Below are 23677 nucleotides of genomic sequence, written 5' to 3'. Positions count from 1 at the left end.
AGTTACCCTGCTAATTTCCCAGTGATCCTGTAATCATAGTTAGCTGCACCTGTGCATAATACTACGATGCACCACTGCCACAGATACAACCCTAAATAAGCATACAGTTTATTCTTTGGTAGAGAATAGTTGAACTTTTGATTAGCAATAGCCTGATCTGTTAATTTATCTAAAAAATATGCTCTAATATGACTAAACTACACACCATGTCCTGTTAAAAAAGGGAGAAATTAATTTCAAATATATTCTTTATTTCAGACATGATTGATTTTCTATTCCAAGAAAATAATTAGTCATAGCAGCAAATGAAAGGGGGCTTTATTTTCCAAGACGCATTTAAAGGGGTCAAATGAGGATGAGTCCTGATCAGAGGCGACAGCCCCGACACACAGACTGGAAGGCAAATATTTTATGATGCAGATTGTATGGTCAACTTTTGGGCACTTACCTGACAAATTTAGCTCAAATATTTTCCATTTGTCAAGCCAAAAACACAGGTCCAATAACTTTTAACTTTCACTCAGTGAATTGTTGAAAACTAGTTCAGCAATTGGAAAAATTCTTCTAATACTCGTGCCTGCAGAAAGGGCAGAAAGTGAGTGTGGTTTTGAAAAGAGCAGCTGGCGTGTTTCCTTGGTTGTGATCGTTGTTGCTGCTATTTTTGGAACCATTCAGGAAGTGATCTACAGACAGGCTGCTGACGGAGTATTCAGCTCAACTAAACACAGTTCAACTCATCAGAAACCAAAACAAGTACGAATAAATGGAACAGAGCGAGAGACAGAGCCTGCAGAATAAAGAATATCCATGAGTAAGCATGCATCTGTGTTACATCTATTTAACATCTCCCTTGTTCTGATCAGGAAATCGGGTTTACTTTTGTGTACTTAGCTGAGCCATGCAACACCGACTGCTTATCACATGACAGACTAAAACAGAGCTTGTTCTGTTTTTGCTACAGTTACAGTGAGATTGAGGCACATGTTATCTGTTTGAGTTTGTACACATCTGACCTTTCATCCATACAAATACTTTAAGATTCAAGTTCCACAAGATTTCACTGGATAAATCTCACAGCTTTAACACCAAAGCACTCCTCTTCTACATCTCCATTGTTAATAGTGCATTCCCCATACTAGACAGGTATGGGGATGTGATATTCAACAACAAAATGACCGTCAGAACCCTTCACAGTTAAAGTGCACCTAACCTTGAATGATGGAGCACATGGGTAAAACAAGACATGGAAGCTTTCTCTCCTCACGGAAACAAACTAAAAACAGAACTTAAGATTTATAATGCTCATTACTTATGGATAAGTTGTTAACAGCATGTGCAAAAGTGACCAAGCTAACAGTAAAGTCATGTCTCCAGTTACAAACTGAGGCAAATTCTTGCTTATTTCAAAGCCTTTTTTAACTCCTTTGTCCAATCTATACTTACTATACACTGCAGGCTTATTTCCTCTGTTTGGGGCTAACATTCCTATATTTCCTGTATGGACAAAAACAGACTTAATTTGAAAAACGTAAAATGAACTCAACTGAAAGTTGTGACAGCAACAACGAAAAGACGCGCACCTTCACACATAAAACCCACTGAGGTTTCTCCTCTCATTTCCAAAGGCTTCAGTGAAGCCAACATTTATGCCTTTTTGTCTTGTATTTTTAATTCAACATTCATGGCGACACTATTTTAGGTGTCATTTAGAGTCGGGTACCAATCGCTCTTGCCCTGGCCCCATCAAACCAGAGGGCATGTGCAGGTGTCACTGGGGGTCACATGGAGACGAGGGAGAGGAAGTGAGACAGCAGCTCCTCACACAGCATGTGGAGCAAAAGGAGTAACAATTTCGCCTGTGCTTTAAGCGCAGCACACCAAGGTACTTTAGTGAGGAACATGAATTTAATCTTCCAGCTGGAGACCCAATAAAAAACTGTCTGTAGCCCATTTTGGGTCCTGGCAGTAAGATTGGGTAAGGCTGCTTGTACAAACAAGCAGTGGAAGTGTTAAAGCATGGTAAGCATGGTTAACACTGTTAATCAGCATTATTCTGCAGCAGCGCTCTGCAGACACACTAACGTATAAGGATGGAGTTCTCATGATGGTGTAGGCTACTATGGCCTGGCTAGGGTACACATTTTGGGCACTGTGGCTAAGTAGATAGAATCGGACATCTCTCAACAGAACAAAGCCCGGGGATTTGATTCCTGGATGAATGCGTAACAATGGGATTGTGAATGTGAAGTGAATGTGTGTTAATTGGAGATGCCAAGATATGTGTGATGTATGTGAGATATTGGATTTTATATCCTATATACGCTGCCTGTACGTTGATATTTCCAAAGTAATTTAGCCAGTACTGATATCAGTACTAATATGTGCAGTACTGTGTGGAACCTTTAGGCATGTTAGGGCCAAAAACTGAGGCTGATGTAAGGCGTGGATGTGGCCCACTAGAGTGCAGCCTCAGGTAGGAAGAAGGATTGACACAAGTCTAGTCTGGGTGTCCTTGCATATTACCGGGGCATTGGGAAAATAAGCTGTTGAAAAAATAGTCCAAACCTTTATGGATGGAGTAAGGGGTGGATGTGTCAAGTGAGCATGGCCTAGGGTACTGTCTGGGCAGGTAGTGGGTTACCAAGAGCCCCTGGTCGTGCTGTGGATGTCCCAAAGGCCCGAAAACTGACAGTGGTCAATGGGCGTCTTACCAGGGGTGAAAAGGCCCCGACAAAAGAGATGCCGTCGAGCTTGACCTTGGCTGCCAAAGCAACACACACATTGACATGTGTCAAGCTTGATTAGCTAATATAGGTCTCTTGGTCCAGCCTCAGAAACTTATTTGTTCATACAGCCCAATATTACAGACAGAACACTGGTTGTATACGGTAGAAATTGTCACATCTACAGATGCTTATTTAATGAATGCTTTGCCTTCAGATATACTTTTAGCGATCAGTCCATCACTGTCATCCTCTTATGTCCCACTGATACAGCACCACAACCAGTCTGAAATTATAAATCGCTTAAATGAGTTGGAGACAGCATCATAGCAGCCATACTGCTAACTGTCTGACCACACTGTGAGCATCCTCTTTCACTGTCCAGCTTTAGTCCACTGAGTCAAAGCTTCACATTTTCCTCCGTGTTTCTGCCCTCTGCAGTATTGTGAGAAATTTTTTTTTCTCCAGCACTGCAGCCACTGTAGCACAATTACCCCGGCTGCAGCACTAATGGCTATTGATGCAGCTGAGGGCCCCACACACACTTGAACACACAAACATTCATAAAAAATTCATGACACTGGCTCAATGATGGTGTGGGAGGTCTGGCCAGCCTTAGAAAGAACAAATGTCATTTAACAAAAGGAGGGAGGACAGATAATACAGAGTTGAACATTTTGTGCAATATGAGAGCATACACAAAACCAACATGCATCCACGCTATTTAAGTCAAAAATCATCACATGAAGTTCAAACAGACCTATTACCTGTGCCTGCACTGATATGTGTGTATGTGCCTGTGTGTTGCTGGAATCAGTGGGGTAGGTAATTCCCTCTTAGCGTAGGATTTCTCCATGCCACCGACCTGCGCTGAGAGAGCTTTAGAGAGCTAAGCCTGCTAGCTGAGACTGAACCGGGGATCACTAGAGACATGGAGAGAAGTGATGGAGGGAGGGGTTGGGAGGGAGAAGGAAAAGCACAGGTGTGTGTGAAAAGGGAAGATGGAAGCAAGTGATGGAAGATCACAGAGAGGAGGAGTAGAAGGTCAAATGGAGAGGAAAAGGCAGCCATGAGTTAGCTGAGTGTGCTGGTGAATGTAGTTACAAGGCAAAGATGGAGGAGAGATGATTTAATTCAATAAAAAGGTTTAAATGGATCCCAACATCCCAACAAACCCTGGATTTAAAAAAAAAAAAAAACAGCAACAGGAAGGTCAATAATATGTTGCCTGATGGAAACAGGAAGCTCAGAACTGCCCTTAAAAAAGGACCTGATGTTTCCTCAGAGCTCACTGCTGACTTACTACTGGTTTAGTAAAATATGAAGAAGTAGTGGAATACCACTGGGATGACAGGTGGATCTATTTTCAGTTTAATCAATACATAAAGGGAAAATGTACCAGTTTAAATGTACATAAGAAAAACATTACTAGTGTTAATGTTTCTCAAAGTATTTGGCCCCTGGCCCCTCATCAATATGGCGTTTTAACCCCTAACTGTGTTTCAGATGTTATGAGTGGATCAGAATTTCACTAAGGAGACAGTTTTACCATCATTTGAATTACAACAGAGTCAAAGAATTTGAATTAAGGTGAAAAGCAACAAGATAAACTAGGAATGAGCTGATCTGATCCTGGTTTCTGCCCAACATTTACTGCATTTATTGCACACTATAGTGCTTCAGGATACTGGCTAAAAACTACCAAAGATCACACACCAGTGACTCACTCGATTTCAAATCCTGTCAAGAAAATGTTTTATCAGTTCACTCATGACATTCAAGAGACCATATTGTCTACAAGAAAAAGCCATGGGCAACACTCTGGCTGCCTTAAACATACAGAGAAGTTCACAGTCAACAAGGGTTCACTGTGACAGCAGAGGGGGAGTAAAGCTGTTGCAGGGATGTTACAGATTGTGATAACAATTAAGTGTGAACTTATTCAAAGTTCTTTTACAAAGTTTGCTGCCTAACGCATAAATGATTCCCAATCTTATCCTCGCTGTAAGAGAAATTACCTCTTTATTAAACACTGGTACTGGATCAGATCAGTATCAGCAGATACCAAAAGTCTATCAGAGCCCAGAAAGGTGAAACAGCACATCAATACATTAAACAAAAAAAAGTGGTTTAAACTATCACTGGCATCCTTTAAAAGTTGCTTGCTCTTTGCTGAGTAAGTATTTAAACCTTAAAAGGTCAGACTGAGGGAACTTCTGTGTAGGTTACTACTTTTCTTCTTCTGTTCATAATGCTGTTACACTTTAACTGAAGAAGGATTTTGACTGCAGTGATTATAATGGAGTGTTTTTAGATTGCTTTAAAGGTACTTAAATTAATAGAGGGTCTGAAAACTTAATTAAACACTGATGCGCTTACAGTGGAGAATGAGATATCTAACGTTAGATAACTTCCCTTATGATGCCATTATCCTCTAGCAGTAACACTTGAACCACAGAGCGGCAGTGATTAAAGAAAGAGAAAAAAATCAAATACATGAGGTGAGGGTAAAAGTCAGCAGTTCTGCACTATAGTTTTAGAGGTTCACAATCAGCTTGACGAGACAAGAAATAAGGTTGGTACATCTTGTATCTTGGTGAGTGTGGTCGTCATGTTTAATTTCTTATAGGAGGGACAGTTTAAACCTCTTCCATTTGTCATGTTAGCTGAAAAAATTCTGTTCAAATTTAGTCAAGAGCAACCTTACCCTGTATAGCTGCCAGAACTGACCAGGATTTGGCTGGTAGCAGCTTCTGATGTGAAAGAGGATTGTAGTGTTTGCTGACAAGTAGTTAAGAGCAAACAAAGCTGCATTTAAAACCATGATACACACATCTTCACAATAATGCCAAACAGCCAAGCCTTTAGGGGACTCATGTCACACTCACATTCACAAGCATTTCACCAGTATGAGTGACTGGACAGATGGATTTTGTTGATTACTCCCTCTGAAGTCACTGGTGTTTTAACTAAACCTAGTATAAAAAGTAAGTAAATTTGTGTTTGGTAGATTATCTCTGTAGTGTAACAATGCAATGCAATCTTATACTGTTGGAAAGCCTGTTTATTTTCTTTTAAATGGTGCCACATTTGGGAGGATCATGCATTTGTGTGACGAGCAGCAGAGCTGAGTATGCGGGTTGCACCCATGAAAAATTTGTCAAATCTTCTCTGCTAGTGACAAACTGTTTATTTTGCTGTTGCTATTAAGTCTTGTTTTGAGCTTCTGGCACCTGTGAGCATGGGCCCTGCTACAATGGTCAAGAGGTGACCGTGTGATTGGGCTACTTTAAGCTGGTGTTCAGCAAAACCAAGATGCAGCATAATTTGGAGTGAACCCTAGTACCATCTCCAAACTGAGGGCCAAGTTCAATATATCCGGGGATGTTAAAGACAGGCGGTGAAGCAGGCGTCCCGAGAAAACAACACCACAAGAGGACTGTTTCCTCATCCTGTCAAGCACTAAGAAACCTTGGACTGTCTTTTTCAGATGTGCAGTCTAGGTTTGCAGGACAATATGGCTGACGTCTCCCTCTCTGCCAGGACAATCTGGTCTTGCCTTGTTTCTTCAGTCAATAAATCATCCAATCCACTAAACAACACCAAACAGGATTCAATGATAAAATAAGCATTGACAGAGAAGATTTGGCAAATTTCTCATGGGTGCAACCCACATACTCAGCTCTGCTGCTCATCCCACAAATGCATGTTCCTTAAAAATGTGGCACCATTTAAAGGGGAAATAAACAGGCTTTCCAGTGGTATAAGATTTTTTGTTATAGTTTATAGTTACAGGGGTTAATCAGGCTCTTTAATCAGACTAGACTGTTCTTGTTTCCATCAAGTACAGACCCCAACTACAGTAGATAACAATATAGTTATTATATTGCCATACCTTTTCTAATCACACACATATTTATGAGGAAAGAATGGCACATCAGCTCAAACACACACATTTGAGGTGGATTACAGCACATAGGCATCTCTGATAACAGCCTCATCTATATTTTACCATTCAGCTGTTTGTGTCTGCGCATGAGTACATGAGGGGTAAGAGGAACAAAGATTGGTTCTCACCACTCTGGTATAAATAATGTAGATTCTAAACAGGCATTCAGAAGCTTCTTTAATGCTGTATTACCTTTGGTATTCAGAGGGGCAAACTTGCAACTTTCAAACAAAAGACAGCAAAGACACACAAACAACTAACACAACAGTCTGAAGATACTGAGAGAGTCCAGGAGATGTCTGCTTGTTTACTTCAGTCTCTCAGTGACCCAATTGCTTTGTTGTACTTGATTCAACAGATAGCCTAATATTTCAATAACATTTGCCTCAAAACCAACAAACTGACTAGGCTGATGAAACAGACAGTACAACTTGAATGCACATAATGCACACATCAAGCACTTAAAAGAAAGGCACTTGAAAAATGATAAAATGAATGTTTACTGAGTCACTACCACCATAGGTGGTATAAAGTTTATTGAAAAAGCTGTCTGGGAGAGGTGGAGCAGCTGCTGTTGAACCTCAGACATTCTACTACTAGAAGAAGGTGTAGCTCATTATGAATTTGAGGGCAGCAATACAAAAAGCAACATGGCAGCTAATGAAAAACGGCTGGGAGAGCATTTAGCAATGCATTCTGTTGATTGGCAACAGGTCAGTAGCATGACTGGGAATAAAAGGAGCATTTTAGAGAGGCAGAGTCTCTCAGAAGTAAAGATGGGCAGAGGTTCACCAATCTGTGAAAAATTGTCAAAAAATTGTGGAACAATTGCAGAAAAATGTTCCTCAACGTAAAATCATGACAACTTTAAATATCTCACCATCTATAGTCCATAATAACCTCAAGATTCAGAAAATCTGGAGAAATCTTTGTGCACAAGGCCCAAGCTAAATATGGGGTGCTTGTGATCTTCCAACCTTCAGGAGATGCTGCCTTAAAAACAGGCATGATTCTGTACTGGAAATCACTGCATAGGCTCAGGAATATTTCCAGAGATCATTGTCCATCATCACCCAGTTTGCCGTGTCATCCACAAATGTAAGTTAAAGCTGTATCATGCAAAAAAGAAGCTATATGTGAACACAATCCAGAAATGTCACCACCTTCTCTTGGCAAAAGCTCATTTAAAATCGACTAAGGCAAAATGGAAAACTGCTCTGTGGTCAGATGAATCAAAATTTGAAATTATTTTGGATGGTATGTAGGAATGGGAACAATTAATCGATGATCAATTAATTGATCGTTAAGAATTTGGTCGATCACAGGTAATTAGTCGATTTGATGTTGGCATTTAATAAAGAGACTAAACACGTCTTACTCTGCACCGCACAACGATATCTACCGTCATGACATTGTGAGTGGGTTTTAACAAAAGCAATGAGACATCTTACCCATCAGGATATGATTTAACTTAAAGAGACAGGGAGAGGGCAAACAGAAGAAGTACTCAAGCAGCGCAATGCATTACTATTCATTACTATGCATTACTATTTCAGTTTAGAGAAAGACCTTGCTCATTGTAAACACTGCCATGCCGTATACAAGTACAACAATACAACTACTACAATGATGTACCACTTGCGCAATGTACACTGACCCTCTTGGTTCATGAATCACCCTCTCCGTCTATATATATATATATATATATATATATATATATATATATATATATATATATATATATATATGCCCATGTATGTATGTTTTATACATACATAACAATTAATCAATTAATTGATCATAAACATTATAGATGCTCGAGTTGGCAGGTTTCTTCCAAACGCCCATCCCTAATGGTATGGGGTTGCAATAGTGCTTTTGGTAAGGGCAGCTTCTGGAAAGGTACTATCAATGATGAAAAGGTTATAGAGGTTTTAGAGCAACATGTGCTCCCATCCAGACACCGTCTCTCTCAGGGAAGGCCCTGCATATTTCAGCAAGACAGTGCTAAACCACATATTGCATCCATCACAATAGCATGGCTTTGCAGTAGAAGAATCTGGGTGCTACCAGCAGTCCAGACCTTTCACCAACAGAAAACATTTGACACATCATAAAATGAAAAATCCAGCAGTGACAACCCAGGACTGTTGAACAATTAGAATCCTACATCAGACAAGAATGGGACAACATTACTCTCCCAAAACTCCTGCAACTGGTCTCCTCACTTCCTAGACATTTACAGACTGTTGTTAAAAGAAGAGGGGTTGCTACACAATGGTTAACATGGCCCTGTCCCTACTTTTTTGAGATGTGCTGCTGCCATCAAATTCAACATGAGTTAGGATTTTTCATGAAATGGTAAACTGTTTCAGTTTCAACATCTGATATATTGTTTTTCTGGTATTTTGAATAAAATATTGGTTTGTGAGATTTGCAAATTATTGCATTGTTTTTATTTACATTTTGCACAGCACCCCAACTTTTTTGGAATTGGGATTGTATGAAACCAACAGTTTGCAAAGTCCAAATTGATGCACGCATTTTAGTTTGCTTTGGAGAATATGATCTTGTCTGTATTGTTCTGCAGTCTGAAAATCCATAACAAAGAGAGCAGACTCTGTATTCTCTGCTTCAACAAACATCAGCTAGCAGGTGTTTAGCCTGAAGAGACAGTGTCTACGTCAGAGAAAGCTTGAATGCCCTTTGTCACATGTTACCTCTCTGTACTCTTCTTTTCCTTTTCAAATAAACTGGTGCAAAAGTGCTCAACGTTAGACAAGCATAGCTCTGTGTGGAGCTGTGAAAGAAACTAGCTTCACCTGGCAGCTGCAGGATGAAAATATTTGTAAAAGTGTAATTATGCATCACAGAAAAGCACATGCTGGAACAAATTTATGGATGGAACCTTTTAAAAGTCCCAGACTTTATTTCAGATATTTAAGTGTTTAGCAGAAAAAACTAAAAAGACCATAGAACTAGTTTGGCAAATATTTACATACAGGAATGAACTGGACCTTCTGCTTTACAATGTTTAACCGTTACTGTGTATGTAGTGAGGAAGAGCTTGTTAGCACAGGAACTATTGCTGCTAGTCTGATCAGGTTCAAGCTTTACCTAAAAGATGTCTATTTTCATTTTCAGTCACTAAATTTTGATAACTGTTGCTCAGGCAGTTTAATCAGGAAAAAACAGTTCCCTCTTATTCAAGGTTCTGTGCTGAAAGTGTGTGTTGCTCTAGCACACGTGAACAAGCGTGGGTGGAAGGGAATGTGGTCGCGGCCGCCCCAAATCAAAAACATCCAGCATGTGTGTCAAGGGACTGAGGGACAAGGGTGAGAAGAAGCAAAAAAGATAAGTGACAAATTTTGAAATGAAGTGCAGATAAAAGTATAAAAAGAGGAGGAAAAACACAGGGCTTTGGAAAAATTAGCATGTTATGGTCAAAAACAGCACGTCTGTGATGTCATGGCTGTGTGTCGACGTCACACCCTGCGTGTGTTTGTGTGTCAGCTCTGTGCCAGCTCACCGAGTTAAATATAGCACTTGGGCAACAGTCCCAGCTGACATTAACAATGCTATAGCCACCAAGAGCGTTCTACACTACATTGGCGCTGTACTGACGCTGAAACCGGAGAAGGAGTGAGGGAGGGGAGGAAAGGAGAGGAAGGGAGAGGGAAGGCCTCGGATTCATGAAAACTCAGCCGCCCACACTCTGGCCTCTGCTGCCAAGAGTTGAGCAGGACAACAGTGTGTGTGTGTGTGTTTGTGTGTGTGTGTGTGTGTGTGAGACATTCCTCCGTGAGGTGGACGCCAAGGAGCAGAGCTGAAGACAGTCTGTCCTGAGCTACTGTGTCTTAGTGAAGCTAACGAGCCCCTCACTGTGCACCTCAGCCTCACAGCTGTGAGTTTGTTAGCGTTTAGGTGATCACATCTGACTGAATGTTTAGTCAAGAAAGTACAGGCCACAAATCTGGTTTTAGGCTGTGTTTTGGCCCATCGCTGGTTCAGGGGCGGGTGCCTATAACTGAAAGGTCACAGGTTTGATCATCCCAACAGCTCGTAGTGCTTCCATCAGCAAAAGAGCCGGCCTGCTTTTAAAACCGGGAGAAAACATGACAGATACTGGTGAACATGCTCTGTTTTTGTAGATGTCCCACAATGTCACATCATGTTGAGATGCTGAATACAGCCACAAGGAAGTTTGACAGCAGACCTTTTTTCAATGATAGAAAACTTTTAACAAAAGTCAAATGTTGGTGTCACTCAGTTTCAGCATGCACTCTCTTGTTTTTCTCTGACAAATGATTTTTTAACAATAATACAGAGGAAAAGCAAGAATGCAAACAAGTCTTTTCAACAACAGTGAACTCAACAAGGTCAAATGTAGCGACGCATTGATCCAGCTTAAAAAGCTCTGATACGCGTGTGAAACTTGGCTTTTGGTCTTCGCCAATCACAACACTGATCAGATATATCAGTATGAAAGTATTAAACCATAATCCTCACTGTGTTGATGAGACTAGAAATCAATTATGAGTAAGGCAGCATTTTCCCCACAGTCTGTGTACAACTTGCAATAGCATTACTACTCGCCCTCTGCCATCACAGTGAACTCTCACTGACAGTTTCACCGCAATGTGCAAAGCAGCTGAAGCCAAGCGCTCCAATGTTGTTAATGGCTTTCAATGTTGCTTGAATGGTCTGGCACTTTAGAAAACTTTTCCTTGATGACAGTTTAAATTGATTCACTATTGTTTGACCAGTGGAAGTTTTTGAGTTACTTCAAAACTCCAAGTTCTCTGAGAAATGTTTTCCTATGGTCTTGTGGAGGCCAGGCAAAGAGCCTTTAGAAAATATTCACGTGCTGACAAGTAGCTTGGTTCCAAGTGTTTTGTCACTTTCAAACCATCACCAGAAGTTGCAATGCAGCCAACAAAGTAACCTGTTTTGTTCACCAAGTTTCCTTTTGTCTGTTTAAAACAGGGGGTTTAACTACCCCCCTTCAAAACATAAGCTGTGCATATACTGTGCATATAAAAATGCAAAAAGCTTTTGGCATAACAGCCATGAAATACATCCAAAATGTTTAGCCATTGTCGCTAGCATACTGCAGGGCTTTCCATAAGCATTAACCATCAGCCAGACAGCCAGCTATTTGTTTCCAATTGCCGACTTGATTAAAAAAACAAACAAGTTGCCATTTGCTTTTTCTGTAAGTATTAGATTTATTTCAACATTGTAATATAATTTGGGGTTAATCATGTTTCTTTGTGACTTCAATGTTAAACAAATCCCCTTATATGGGGGGAATCCCTCTTAATATTTCATGTTCGGCTATGTGAGATTTGTGACAGGTTTCAAAGTCTGAAAGTTTTTAAGTGTTTAAAGCATTAAACAGAAATCTTTCATAAGATGAAAGATGGTTGGATGAAAGATGTGAATAATAACAGATCAGTTCTTTCATCAACGTCACCCTAACCCACCACAACTTGTTGTTGAAATGTTCCTCAGACTGCAGACGATCAAATAATGGACGCTCAAAATTTCCTTGTGGAGGATCCCCTCTTATTACATGTGCCTCACTTTGTTCAGTGAGCTGTAGGGAGAAGCTTTCGGACCCCCAAGCTGGCTACTTTTTCCCACAGGCTAACTGATACATATATCAGTGGAAAGCCCTGCCACCGCAGAGCAGAGGAAGATGACGTAGTACACACATGCTGGCTATACAGTGAGAAATTAGCAGTAGAGACTGGCCCCAAGAACCGGCCCATTGCCACTGATACCAGAGCAAACTATATGAGTCTAAATCAGCCTGAAATGAGTTTGGATTAGTGTATCACTAGCCAAATGTATAGCAGCCAGTGGATTATGTAGCCTATGTTTAGTGGATACCTTTATTGTTGATGAATCCCTTGTTAACTCTCTGGTGTAACTCACACTTGACTCTGTGGGATGTCTTGTGCCAGACAGACTAATGTCTGACAGAGCAGTTTATTGGGAAAAATCCAGTAACACCAAAAGCGTCATGATTATGCGATTATGATTCAGTACAAATCAAGCAATCAATCATCAGTCAATCATTCAATCTTTGTTTGTAAAGTGCCAATTCATGACCACAGTTATCTAAAGATGCTTCACCATATATTGGGAACTGAACAGCAAGGTGATAGGCTATATATGTCAAAGTGATCTTCCAGACTATGTTAAGGAAAAAAAAAATTAAACACACCATCATATTGAAACAATCTGGTGGTTTTGCACAAAAATATGCACTTACCATTGCATAACTGCCTATTTATCTGTTCATTTTCTGTATTTGCTTATACAGTAAATTTCCTTTCACTGAAATACAGTTCTCACCTTAGCCATTCTCTTATTTTTGTTTTCACATTGACATCCATACAGATATATCTTTTTTTTGTATCTCTTAAAACGTTGAACTGTGGAATCTGCATTTATTATATACTAGGGCTGTCAATAGATCAAAATTTTTAATTACGATTAATCTCACAAATTCCATAGTTAACTCGCGATTAATCACAAATTGATCACACTTTTTTGTTTATTCTAAATGTACCTTACAGTACTATTTCTCAAGATTTAAATACTCTTATCAACACAAGTGAACAAAAAATGCTTTCTTTATGCAAATGTTTGCTCATGCCAACAACCCCAAACAACAACAGATAAAGTCCAGAAAATTCTCTAGTCTGAGCTCAAAGATACTGAACGCTGCAAAAATCTGCTGAGAGCATAACATGGTACACTAAAGCCACAACAGATGGAGATACTGACCTTAATGTAACATTACTGAATAATACCACAATGTAGAGTCAAACTTTAGACTTCTAGAAGTTAACTCCTCTGTTCTCAGCAGCTGAACACCAAACAACAGATCTCCTCATCACACATGGACATAAAGAAGTCAAGTCTCTGCTGAGAGCTCAGCAGTAAGGCACAGACACATCTAATGGTGTTTCACTGTTCTGATGTGAGTAAGGTGGACACATCTGCCCTGCTCAAGAGAAAAAGCAAGTAATTACTTAAAAAAAGTCTGCTATTATTTATCATATTTTTACTTTCAAACTAAAAAATGTAGCCCAAATGTAAAATAAATGCTGACAGTAAGAAATGACTGAGAAGTTTTAAGGTGTAGCAAGAGGACTTAACCATCCCTTCATTCTTCAGATCATAGAAGAGCTACAGATTTAATCTAAAACCATTTTTTTCCTCCTAAATAAAGGAGACCCACAGTCTAATAATGCTTTCAGCTTATATTATGATACTCTACAGAGCTCATTCACTAACCTCTGCTCTCCTGTCACACACCAGCCTCTGCTGCTCTGTCTCCTCCTCCTCCTCATGATGCAGCTGTACATTCACCGTGCATCAGACAATCTCCTATAGGGACTGCAGAGTCTTTCACAGTTTTGCAGCATCTTGATTGACTGTTATTTAAATTTAGCATTTATTCACAGTTCCAGTCGATCGTTTTAGTAAGTTTCGTTTTTTTCCAAATACTTTCACTTTCAAGCAAAAGCTGCAAGAGAGCGGACCTTTAGGAGACATGATCAGACCAGTCAATAGTGTAGCTGTGGTGCCGGTTCATGACAGATAAAATAGCCTAAATAAAAGAATAAATCATACTGGCCCAAAAGTGCGTCGGCACACCGGGAAATGCTCGGTATGCCAGATAGCGAGTCCATCCCTGCAGAGTTGTCTGAGTGTCTCCATTGTAAACAAATCCAGCATGGCGAGGGGGGCGGGCATTAGCGGTGTGCATGGCTAGCGAGTGGTGCGGGCTATGTAAGACTCTACAAACTTCCTGTAACTCTGTTCATGTCGACAGTAGGAGAAAATAATTTCAGTCTTATCTGACATGATCTGAAAGCTCAACCTGTCATTCAAAAGTCTCTGTCCTTTATCCATTTCAGCTCGCTTGTACCGCATCATGACAGCGCCGCTTCCTGGCAAACTACGGGATGGGTTGAGGGTCATACAGAACGTGCATGCGTTAATCGTGCGACAAAAAATTCAGCAGCGTTAAAAGTAATTTGAGTTAACGCGATATTAATGTGTTAACTCTGACAGCCCTATTATATACCTGAGTCATCCTATATCATAGGTATTTAAATGGTAAACTAAGAGTATAAAATTCACAAATAACCAGACACATGATCACAAAAGTAGCATCACCACATTGAAATGTTCTTTTTTTGTGAAACCTGATTAAAAGACAACTGAAGATGAGAGGCAGTTGCCCACTATAGTACTGAAGCAGGCTTGTACCCCCTCCCCAGTCCCCAACTGGCCTGCACTCACATTGCTCCAAGCCCGACAGGGCCTGAGAACAGATACAGACCAGCTTACATGACAGACAACATGACAATACTTTATTTGCAGCTTGTTTTGAGCTGCTTTGGTCAGATACACTCTCCAACACTCCTGCATTGTTTAAAATGATTGTTGAAAGGTTGTATCCTTCATATATCAGGGTTGCTGATGCATGCTCCTGCGCTTACCCTACCATGCCATTGCATACTTCCATGCCAAGGCCAAGGAATTGTTCTGTGTTTCAGCGCAGTATGGAGCACTCACACCAGTCAAACAAACTGGACTTTGGGGCTCAAGCATGCTTGAGCATGGTACGAATTGCCTAGTGGGAGTGAGCCCCTATAAAGGAACACCTTTTGATGTGTACTCTAACCCCAGCAAATCAGCACAATCTCTGTTATCTCGACCTCGCACTTTAAATTGCAATGATTAAAAATGCTGCTTTGAGGTTCATGTGGGTACTAAAGTGTTTTTTTCCTCTCACTAATATGGATACACGGCTTGATTTGAGGGGTTAAGACTCCTGCAGTTACACAGATACGGGGTTAACTTTGGTTGTAAGTTCAAAGTCAGATTTCATCTCTTCTGCAAGGTGCTGAAACACAAAGAAAACATTCATATCAGCTGCTTCACTGGTAATCTTCACCATTTCACGAACTCACAAGAGACAACACATACAATTACCAGTTACACCTCTTGCAATACACACGTGGTGTCTCGGCATTTGCTGTAATCTCTATGTAGTTTTATTATTGAGCATGTCAGTCATGGTGTGGCTTATAGAAGATACACCCCTATAGCTGCACTGGAACCACTTAAAGCACAACTGTAACTCCAGATGTGTACTTACTATCCCTGAAACATACGGACACAAAAAGAATCTCGCTCATATCATATCCATCATGTTAAATGTCTTTATTTTTTTTATGAAGAACGTACTTATTGTGTTTAAGTTTACACGGTTATTTTGGGTGGCAGGTACCAGTCAAATCAACACATTTCTTATTGTTTTTTGCCAAATGCCTGTCACAAGATTCTATTGAAGTTATCACAGTCTGTATAATATAAATGAATAATCATATCATGTATTCATATATATCACCAGGTAAAATTTCCATTCTTTTAGGATTTATTTGAAAAGTGACATTTTCTATTATGATGTACTTCAAGAGTCTTATAGTCTATCATACTAAAAGTCACGAGAATAAAGTGATCACATGTTTTTTTATGAACGCTTTGACTCTTTTGGTAGTTCTGAACATGTCAGCATTATCCCTGAGTCGTCCGAAATGACTGTCTTCAGCTATTTTAATGCCCCATTGTTACAAAATTGACTTGGTAATTGTACTCTGCATTCAAGGTTAACTCATACAGAGCCACTAGTGTGCAATTATCCTTTGTTGACATTAGCAGACCTACTACTTCATCTGTCAGCGCTGTTGTTGTACTTGCACACTGGTGTAGATTGTTCATTCTTTCTTTCTTGTAGAGCTACACTTCTACCTGTTGTGATGCATCCCAAGTGTAACATCCTCCCAGCAAACTGTTGCTTCGGTCCAAGCTATCAATCCATCATTACAAAATCTTTTGATATTTCAGAGCTTGACAGAGAAAACTGCTGATAAATGCCTTGGAAGACAGTTTTGAGGTGTGTGTGTATGTGCAAGCAGTTGAGAGGCAGCTTACAACACACCTTCAAGATCATTCAAGGAGCTCTAACTACCAGTTGTTACAAAGTGTCTGTTAGCCTGACAGTGTTTCTCACCAAATGTCATAACTCATAGAATTCTGTGGCAACTATTCCACAGAATATGCTCTTTTAAGGGCATACTCACACGAGGTAATGCGTACTGTGCCAGAGCACATTTGATCTCCAAAGTCCAGTTTGTTTGTCTAGTGTGAGTGCTCCATACTTGGATCAAACATGGAGCACTCTCCTGGTTGGCACAGGTGGAAGAGGTGGGCTTTGAGATGGTGTAGTTCCTCATGTGGATGTGATGTATACAGGGCTTGACATTTACACCAGCCAACTAGCCAAATGCGATGGATTTCAGCTGTGGCAGGTACCAGATTGACTTTAACTAGCCACTTTGGCCAGTGGAATTTAAAAGTGTCACAACCTCAGCATTCTCTGGTGGATATTTGTCTGAGTGAGAATGAGAAGAAACCAGCTGCATTTCTGATTTTTTTGAATAAAGTAAATTAAAAGTCAATGTTTTAATATTAGTATAAACTTATTATCCGTTAAAGAAGGAAATGGTGCATGTGTTTCATTTGATACCAGACATACCGAATTTGGCATGTCACACATAGTTTCCCATCAACACAACTGTGGCCTGTGGAAATGCTCAGTGGCTAGTAACTTTTCATAAACAAGTAGCCACGGTGGCCAGTGAGCAAAAAAGACTGACTGAATAGCTAATGCAAAGGTCATCTGGCAAGAGCATGTGTCAACATTTTATCTTAGGGTCTTAGAAATGACAATTATTCAAAGTCGATGTTAACTTGTAATAGCAACATATCACTTTTTATGTATATGGGTTACTGGGGTCCCCCCTTTTCTTACATACAAGCGCTGGGGGGGGGGGGCATATCTGACCAAAACAACTCAAAATAAGCCAAAAAGAAATTTGAGATTCTATTCTCTATTGTGGTGATTCTGAGACTGCGCTAAATGTAAACAAAGCCATGCAGGTGTCATATACAGTGCTTAACAAATTTATTAGACCACCCTAACCCTAACCAAAGTAAGGTTTATGCCACAGGTGACCTAAATTAGCAGCATTGGTAATTACCAAAATCATTTTTTTTATGTTTCTGCAATGGTTAATACACCAATATGCAGAAATTCTTTAACCCAAATGATATTTTAATGCTAAAATATCATTTTTTTAATCCATGAATTTTCTAATTTACTGATTACAAAAAAACTGAAAAAATAGTAAAGCACATTTACATTTCTTGATTAATATGTCAAATTATAGTTATTTACTTGCATTCCTGAACAGAAAAATTAGTTTTAGTGGTTGAATGTTATGCTTGATTAATGTCTGACTTCTCAGAGAAGCCCAGTGAGCTGGCTCAAATTTGGGTGAATTCAGTTTGAAATTCCTCATTCCTGTTCAAAAAGGTAAAACATGGAGAGCTCACTGAAAATGAAAGAGTCAGCATCAAAGCACTTCGTGATGCTGGATGGTCTCTGAGACAAATATGACGGGTGGTCTAATAAATTTGATAAGCACTGTAAGTGTCAAATATCATGACGTACACTGCACTGGTCACTGGTTTGAGTCCCTATCTACCACTATTTTTGCATGTCAAACAAAAAAGTGCCTGTTTTTATAAGAGAAAGTATACCTTACTATCCCAGTATTGTAATAAATGTTTTGCAGGGAGCCCAAGAAAGGCCAGTTGTTTAACAAGCAACCCTCTCATTATGAGACAATAACATGATTCTAAGTGTCCATCCTGTGAACATTACAAGAATATTCAGATTTCTGTTCCTTGTTAAATGCCATTATATGGTTAATCTCAAATAATAGGTCCCTGTAACCTGTAGTTACTCCTCTTAATGCACTGTACTTTTCTTCCACACTCCTTGATAATGTCTTGAAATGGTGGGAAAGACTGACTCTGTGACTTCTTTGCCGTTCTCACTAATAGTTAGCCTATAAACATAAACACACACTTTCCATAATTATAGCTTTACCCCTGCCATGATGTGGGTGTGTCTGAGAACCATTAGACTGAAGAACAGTGTAGTGGAATCCACCTGACAATACAAAGTCCTCAAAAATGTCCAACTATTGGACAGTGTGAACCCTGGGAATACGAGCCAATCACTTGAATAAATAATAATACTGAGCCCTCTATGGGTAACCAATCTTTCCAGTTAGTCAAACACATTTCTGCTGCTATTATCTCTGAACAAACTCATTTTCACTTTTTCACCCATTCACTTTTCATATAATGTAGAAATTCCTGACATCCTTTAAGCTGACAATTAGCATATTGACTCTGCAAACCAACCAGTGAACCCACACTCACTCTCATTTCTCTGGTAAGAATTATAATTTCAAGCAAGGATAATAAAAGCATGTTTACCCCTATACTGTAGATATAGGTGAAACTGTTCACACACATCCTCTCCAGCCAGTATACCGTCTAAAACATAACCCTCCAGATAAAAGCCCTCTGGGCATTTGTGTATGCATGTGTTCATGTGATGTGTGTAGTTAACATTAAGAGCATACTTTGCTTTCCTAGAATGCCTGCTTCTGCAGTGACTACATACAGCCATCTAGCTGCAGCTCTGTTTTACAGAGCGCAAAAAAGGAGAATGATGATACACTTTCTCACATTTTCTTTTTTATCCTCTATAAATCATGTCAAATAGTACAACAAATTTGTAATGTAAGTTAAGAAAAGCACACCAACATGAGGATCTCTGTAATTGAGCTTTTGAGTGTTGTGTTTATGCGTCTGAGGTGTCACAATCAGTGACTGGGAGAGGGGTAGAGGGATGCCACTGTGTCTTTAAGCTGTAATCCCTCCATTCTCTCAGCATTTGTTGCTGGCCATCTAATGGGCGGTTCGGTTTAATGTCCACAAGGGCCGCTGGGAGGTCTAACACCATTAAAATCACTGCTGCTCTCACTGGCTGGAGCTGGTCAGGCTCACAAAGCTCCTAAATAACCACTGAGGTTGCCTCTGAAATTAAAGACGGTCTGATTTTGCATTTCAAAAGGGGAGGAACTGGGCTCATTGCAACAACAAAAGGGGATAACAATGTTGACATTCCCAACATGTATGCTTTGGTCTTTTCTAAAGGGAAAACCAGAGCCTGCCCACAGAAGATGTGGTGTGAACACAGAGCACTACACCGCTTTTGCATGTGTCTATCTCCATCTCTGTTATGCAAGCAAAAACAGCAAAACATCCCATCTTTGTAAACTGTAGAATCTGATTGTTGACTAATCTGATCTGCAAAGCTCGTATAAATAAAGAACAGAAAATCTGAAGATCCTTATACAAGAGCAGTAGGATACTCAACAGTCGTCCATATGTTACCACTGCCCCCTACCAACAGGAAATCACTGTAGCATCCCTTTAAAATCTACACTGACTCTATTAGACTCCCAGTGTGCACATAACGGCAAGCATCACTACCTTGATTTTACAAAGAGATGTAGAGCATACTTGTAAATGTGTCATGCAATCCCTGTATCAATGTGTTATGATTTCAAACATGTTCAGTAACCCCTGTGGCAGCCACTTCAAGCTAACTAAGAGTGAGAGCACAGGGCAGACTGAGAAAGGGGGCAAAGGTGTCTGTGTTCTAACCTCTGAAACATCTCAAAATCAAAAGTCAGTCTCCAGAGTGGTAAAGTGCTTCTGCTGAGATCAAGGAAGCAATTTTGCAACATTAATGCTGGCCATCTTGCAGAACAATCTGCACACAAAAACAAGAGAACAAAAAAGGAGAAGTTGTTTTCAAGCAAACAAAAAGGCAGCCAGCCTCCAGAAGTTGGCTGAAAGTTTCTTAGGTGAAAACTTCACATGCTAATTAGCAGTGCCTTCCAAACTTTTAGTCCTCCTTTGTGCATAAACCAGCACTGATCTTGCAAAAGATCAAGTATCAGCTGTCAGCTTGTCATTTTCCAATTCTGCAGCATTCAAGCTCTAGCAGCCTGTTTTCTTCAACAAGAGGCTGGCTTTCTTTGTAAACAAAAGTAGTGGTTGGCACTCTGGTTTGAAAAGGTGAAATGTGTGTTTCCAAAGCAATTGTCAGCGCTCAGTGAACATGTCTTCAACAAGTTTGCACTGTGGTGAACAAGTAGTAGTAGTGCAGTTTGCACTTGAAGGGTCCGTGATTTTTTGGAGGCAGGGGGATAAAAGAAAAGCAACGAGTGTGACATAGAGTGTGGTGTCTGTTTGTGTGATTCAGGGCAGACTCAGGGTTGTCTTAACCGTGACTGGAAGATCGACCTTACCGCTATAAGCGTGTTATTCCTCTGTTCTGTGGAGGAGCCAGAGTCCGGGTCCGGCTGCTTGCTCTGCGGCTGCTTGCTGCTGCCACTGCCGCCGGTCGACTTCTTGGCCCTTTGCTCCAGACTCCGCTGGTACAGGCTGACGGTCTCCCTCCGCTCTATCTCCAGCTGCTCGGCGTGAGCTTGCTGGTACCTGTTCTCGCAGTTTACGTGGTGTCTCCGGCAGCCCTCTATCCGCTGCCTCAGCCTCTCCACGACCGTGCTGTGCTTAGGTATGCCCACCGCCCCGGCGGGCACCACGCTCCCGGCGGCCGGGTTCATGCTGTTGTTGATGCAGATACTGCCGTTGGGTCCGGCAGCGGGGGAGGCGAAGTCCCCCATCACTGGGCCGAGTGGCTGCTATTTTGGAAGAACTTTTCTCCCCGTCAAGCTCACCACCGCCACCTCCTCCTCCTCCGGCCACCTCCTCCTCCACCTCCACCACCTAGTGTCCTCTGCTTTTCTGTCCTCCCAAGTGAAGGGTCCCAAGCAGCCGGGCAGGGGACAGAGGGTAGCTACAACCGACAACTGCCGCCGAAGCGAGCACTCACCGGGAAGGTTTAAAGGGCTGAGAGTCTAGCAGTCATATGGTACGGGCTCGCGAGTGACCGTTTCTTCTTCCCTCTTCGACTCTGTTTTCAAACAAACCGCTCCCGAAAACACGGATAACACTCAGCGCGAGCGAGACAAGAGCAAACCCCGAACCAAATTCAACAATAAAGCCGCTGCCACGCTGCTAACAGCAGCGGCGCTGAAAAAAAACAACAATATCGTGTAGGTCTGAACGTTAGCAGCCACTCTCCGGTCGTACACACACTAACCGTCCCGCGGAGGAGCAGCAGCGGCAGCAGCAGCAACAGTCCACTCGCCGTTTTACAACGTTGTCCTTTGAGAAAAAGTTTTGCTGCCTGAACCGAACGGGCTCCGGAGTTTCCCAGTGAACTTGCATCTCATATGGTTTGGGTTTAAAAGAAATCCCGGTGAAGATGTTGCTGAGTTCGGTTAAAGAGCACAAGCGCCCTCGGTAGTCCGGTTGTGAGGCAACGAGAGTCGCCTAGACGGCGCAAAACGCGGATATGGGAAGCAGTGGCGGAAGTCTGTAGTCACTGGCTGCCGCCTGCCACCATCACAATAATCAGGTCCGCTTCTCCACCATGCCAGCGGAGTGATATCAGGACAGGAGTTGAGTAAAAACCAGCTAGAGGCTGTGAGGAGCCCGCTGATGGTCGCCCGAAAAACCTGGAGTGGATCTCCATAGACGACGGGACTGGTCCCGTTTACAACCAGCCAGCTGTACAAGTTGCATGCTCCTTTCTCCCCTCATGTTAACAGCCCTGGAAAGTACTATTCTGTTTTTGTCAATTAATGTTCCTCGCAGGAGCATTTTAACTTTTTTAAGGTTTAGATTGGGAATTCTGAAAATATTAAGATAGTGATATAATAAGAGTCTGATGAGAACATGAGCCAATGAAGACAGTTAGGGTCTAGTGTATGGACCAGTTAGGGTCCCAACCTTTCTCCTTTGAGCCCCCCCAGAAGAAATTTCAGACCCTGAACCAAGTTGCTCAGTACTAGTGGACATACTACAGACAGATGGACATGGAAATGCTGCAGAACTGATCCAGCAGACTGTTCAGCAGGCAGCCTCTGGACGTGCTGACTTCCCTATTTATCAGTATCCATCACATAGCACCTAGGTCTACAGATAGACTGAATTTAGTGCTTGACACTCATCTCATCGTCTTAAATCTAGTTGTTTTAGTAAAACTGAGCCAACTTCAAAGTTCAGTTTTTTTGTTTTGCATTGTGCGTTAGGCCCTTCTCACCCTTCTCACCCTCATGGCTTGGTTTTTGCTCTGATATTCAGCTGTGAGGCCTTCTATACAGTATATGATGTGCCTTTCCAAATCATGTCCAATCAACTTAATTTATCAAAGGTGGAATCCAGTCAAGGTGTGGAACCATCTCAGTAACTATCCAGAGAAATGGGAGGCCTCTGAGATAAATTTCAAGTGTTTTTACAAAGGGTCTGAATAGGGTCTGAAGTGACATTTCAGTTTTTAATTTTTAATAAAGTAGCCAAATTTCTAAAATTCTGTTTTCACTTGGTCATGATGGGGTAACAAGTGTTGAATAAAGAGAATAAAAAAAGATTTTTTACCATAGCATCAGGCTACAATGTAACAAAACTGAAAAGAGTGAAGGGTCTGAATACTTCCTGAATGCACTGTCTGTTGGTTGTGAAGTGCTTCACCACAAATTATCTCTGGCTGCATTCATAAAATCACCATTTAGATGATTTTCTCAAGACTTGTGTAATAAGTTTCACAACAAATTGTAGCAGGGATCCTCAGAATTTCTCACATTCAGTGGTGTTTTTACTCCAGTTGATAAATCATTGCTCAGAACTGAAGCAGGGATTGATAATACTGACCTCAAACTGATAAGTGCTGATAACCTTCCTGTGATGTAAGCTGGTTTTCTGCCTGCTCATGAGAAGCATTGTGTGGCAATGGTTTCATGGTAGTTCATCATCCACTGATAGTACAGTTTCTTTTGCACAATATTGAAAAATTGTAGCTTTTTTTAAGCTGCATGCAAGCCTGACATCACCAAGTCGAATGCCAAACGTCGGATAG

General features: G+C 41.0%; 1 protein-coding gene across 1 annotated transcript in view; it reads right to left on the bottom strand.

The window, feature by feature from the left end:
* The window catches only part of maml3 (mastermind-like transcriptional coactivator 3), a 178210-nt gene extending 156735 nt beyond the window's left edge, over nucleotides 1–21475 (bottom strand). The window contains exon 1 of the mRNA XM_041785315.1: nucleotides 21003–21475. Coding sequence (XP_041641249.1) covers nucleotides 21003–21380 — 378 coding nt within the window. The 5' untranslated portion in view covers nucleotides 21381–21475. The remainder of the gene's footprint in view (nucleotides 1–21002) is intronic.
* Between the last annotated feature and the right edge of the window lie 2202 nt (nucleotides 21476–23677).

Source organism: Cheilinus undulatus, linkage group 4 (assembly GCF_018320785.1).
Source record: "Cheilinus undulatus linkage group 4, ASM1832078v1, whole genome shotgun sequence".
NCBI classification, from domain to species: Eukaryota; Metazoa; Chordata; class Actinopteri; order Labriformes; family Labridae; genus Cheilinus; species Cheilinus undulatus.
Note: the sequence above shows the minus strand (reverse complement) of the source record. Positions and strands in the feature narration are given on the sequence as shown.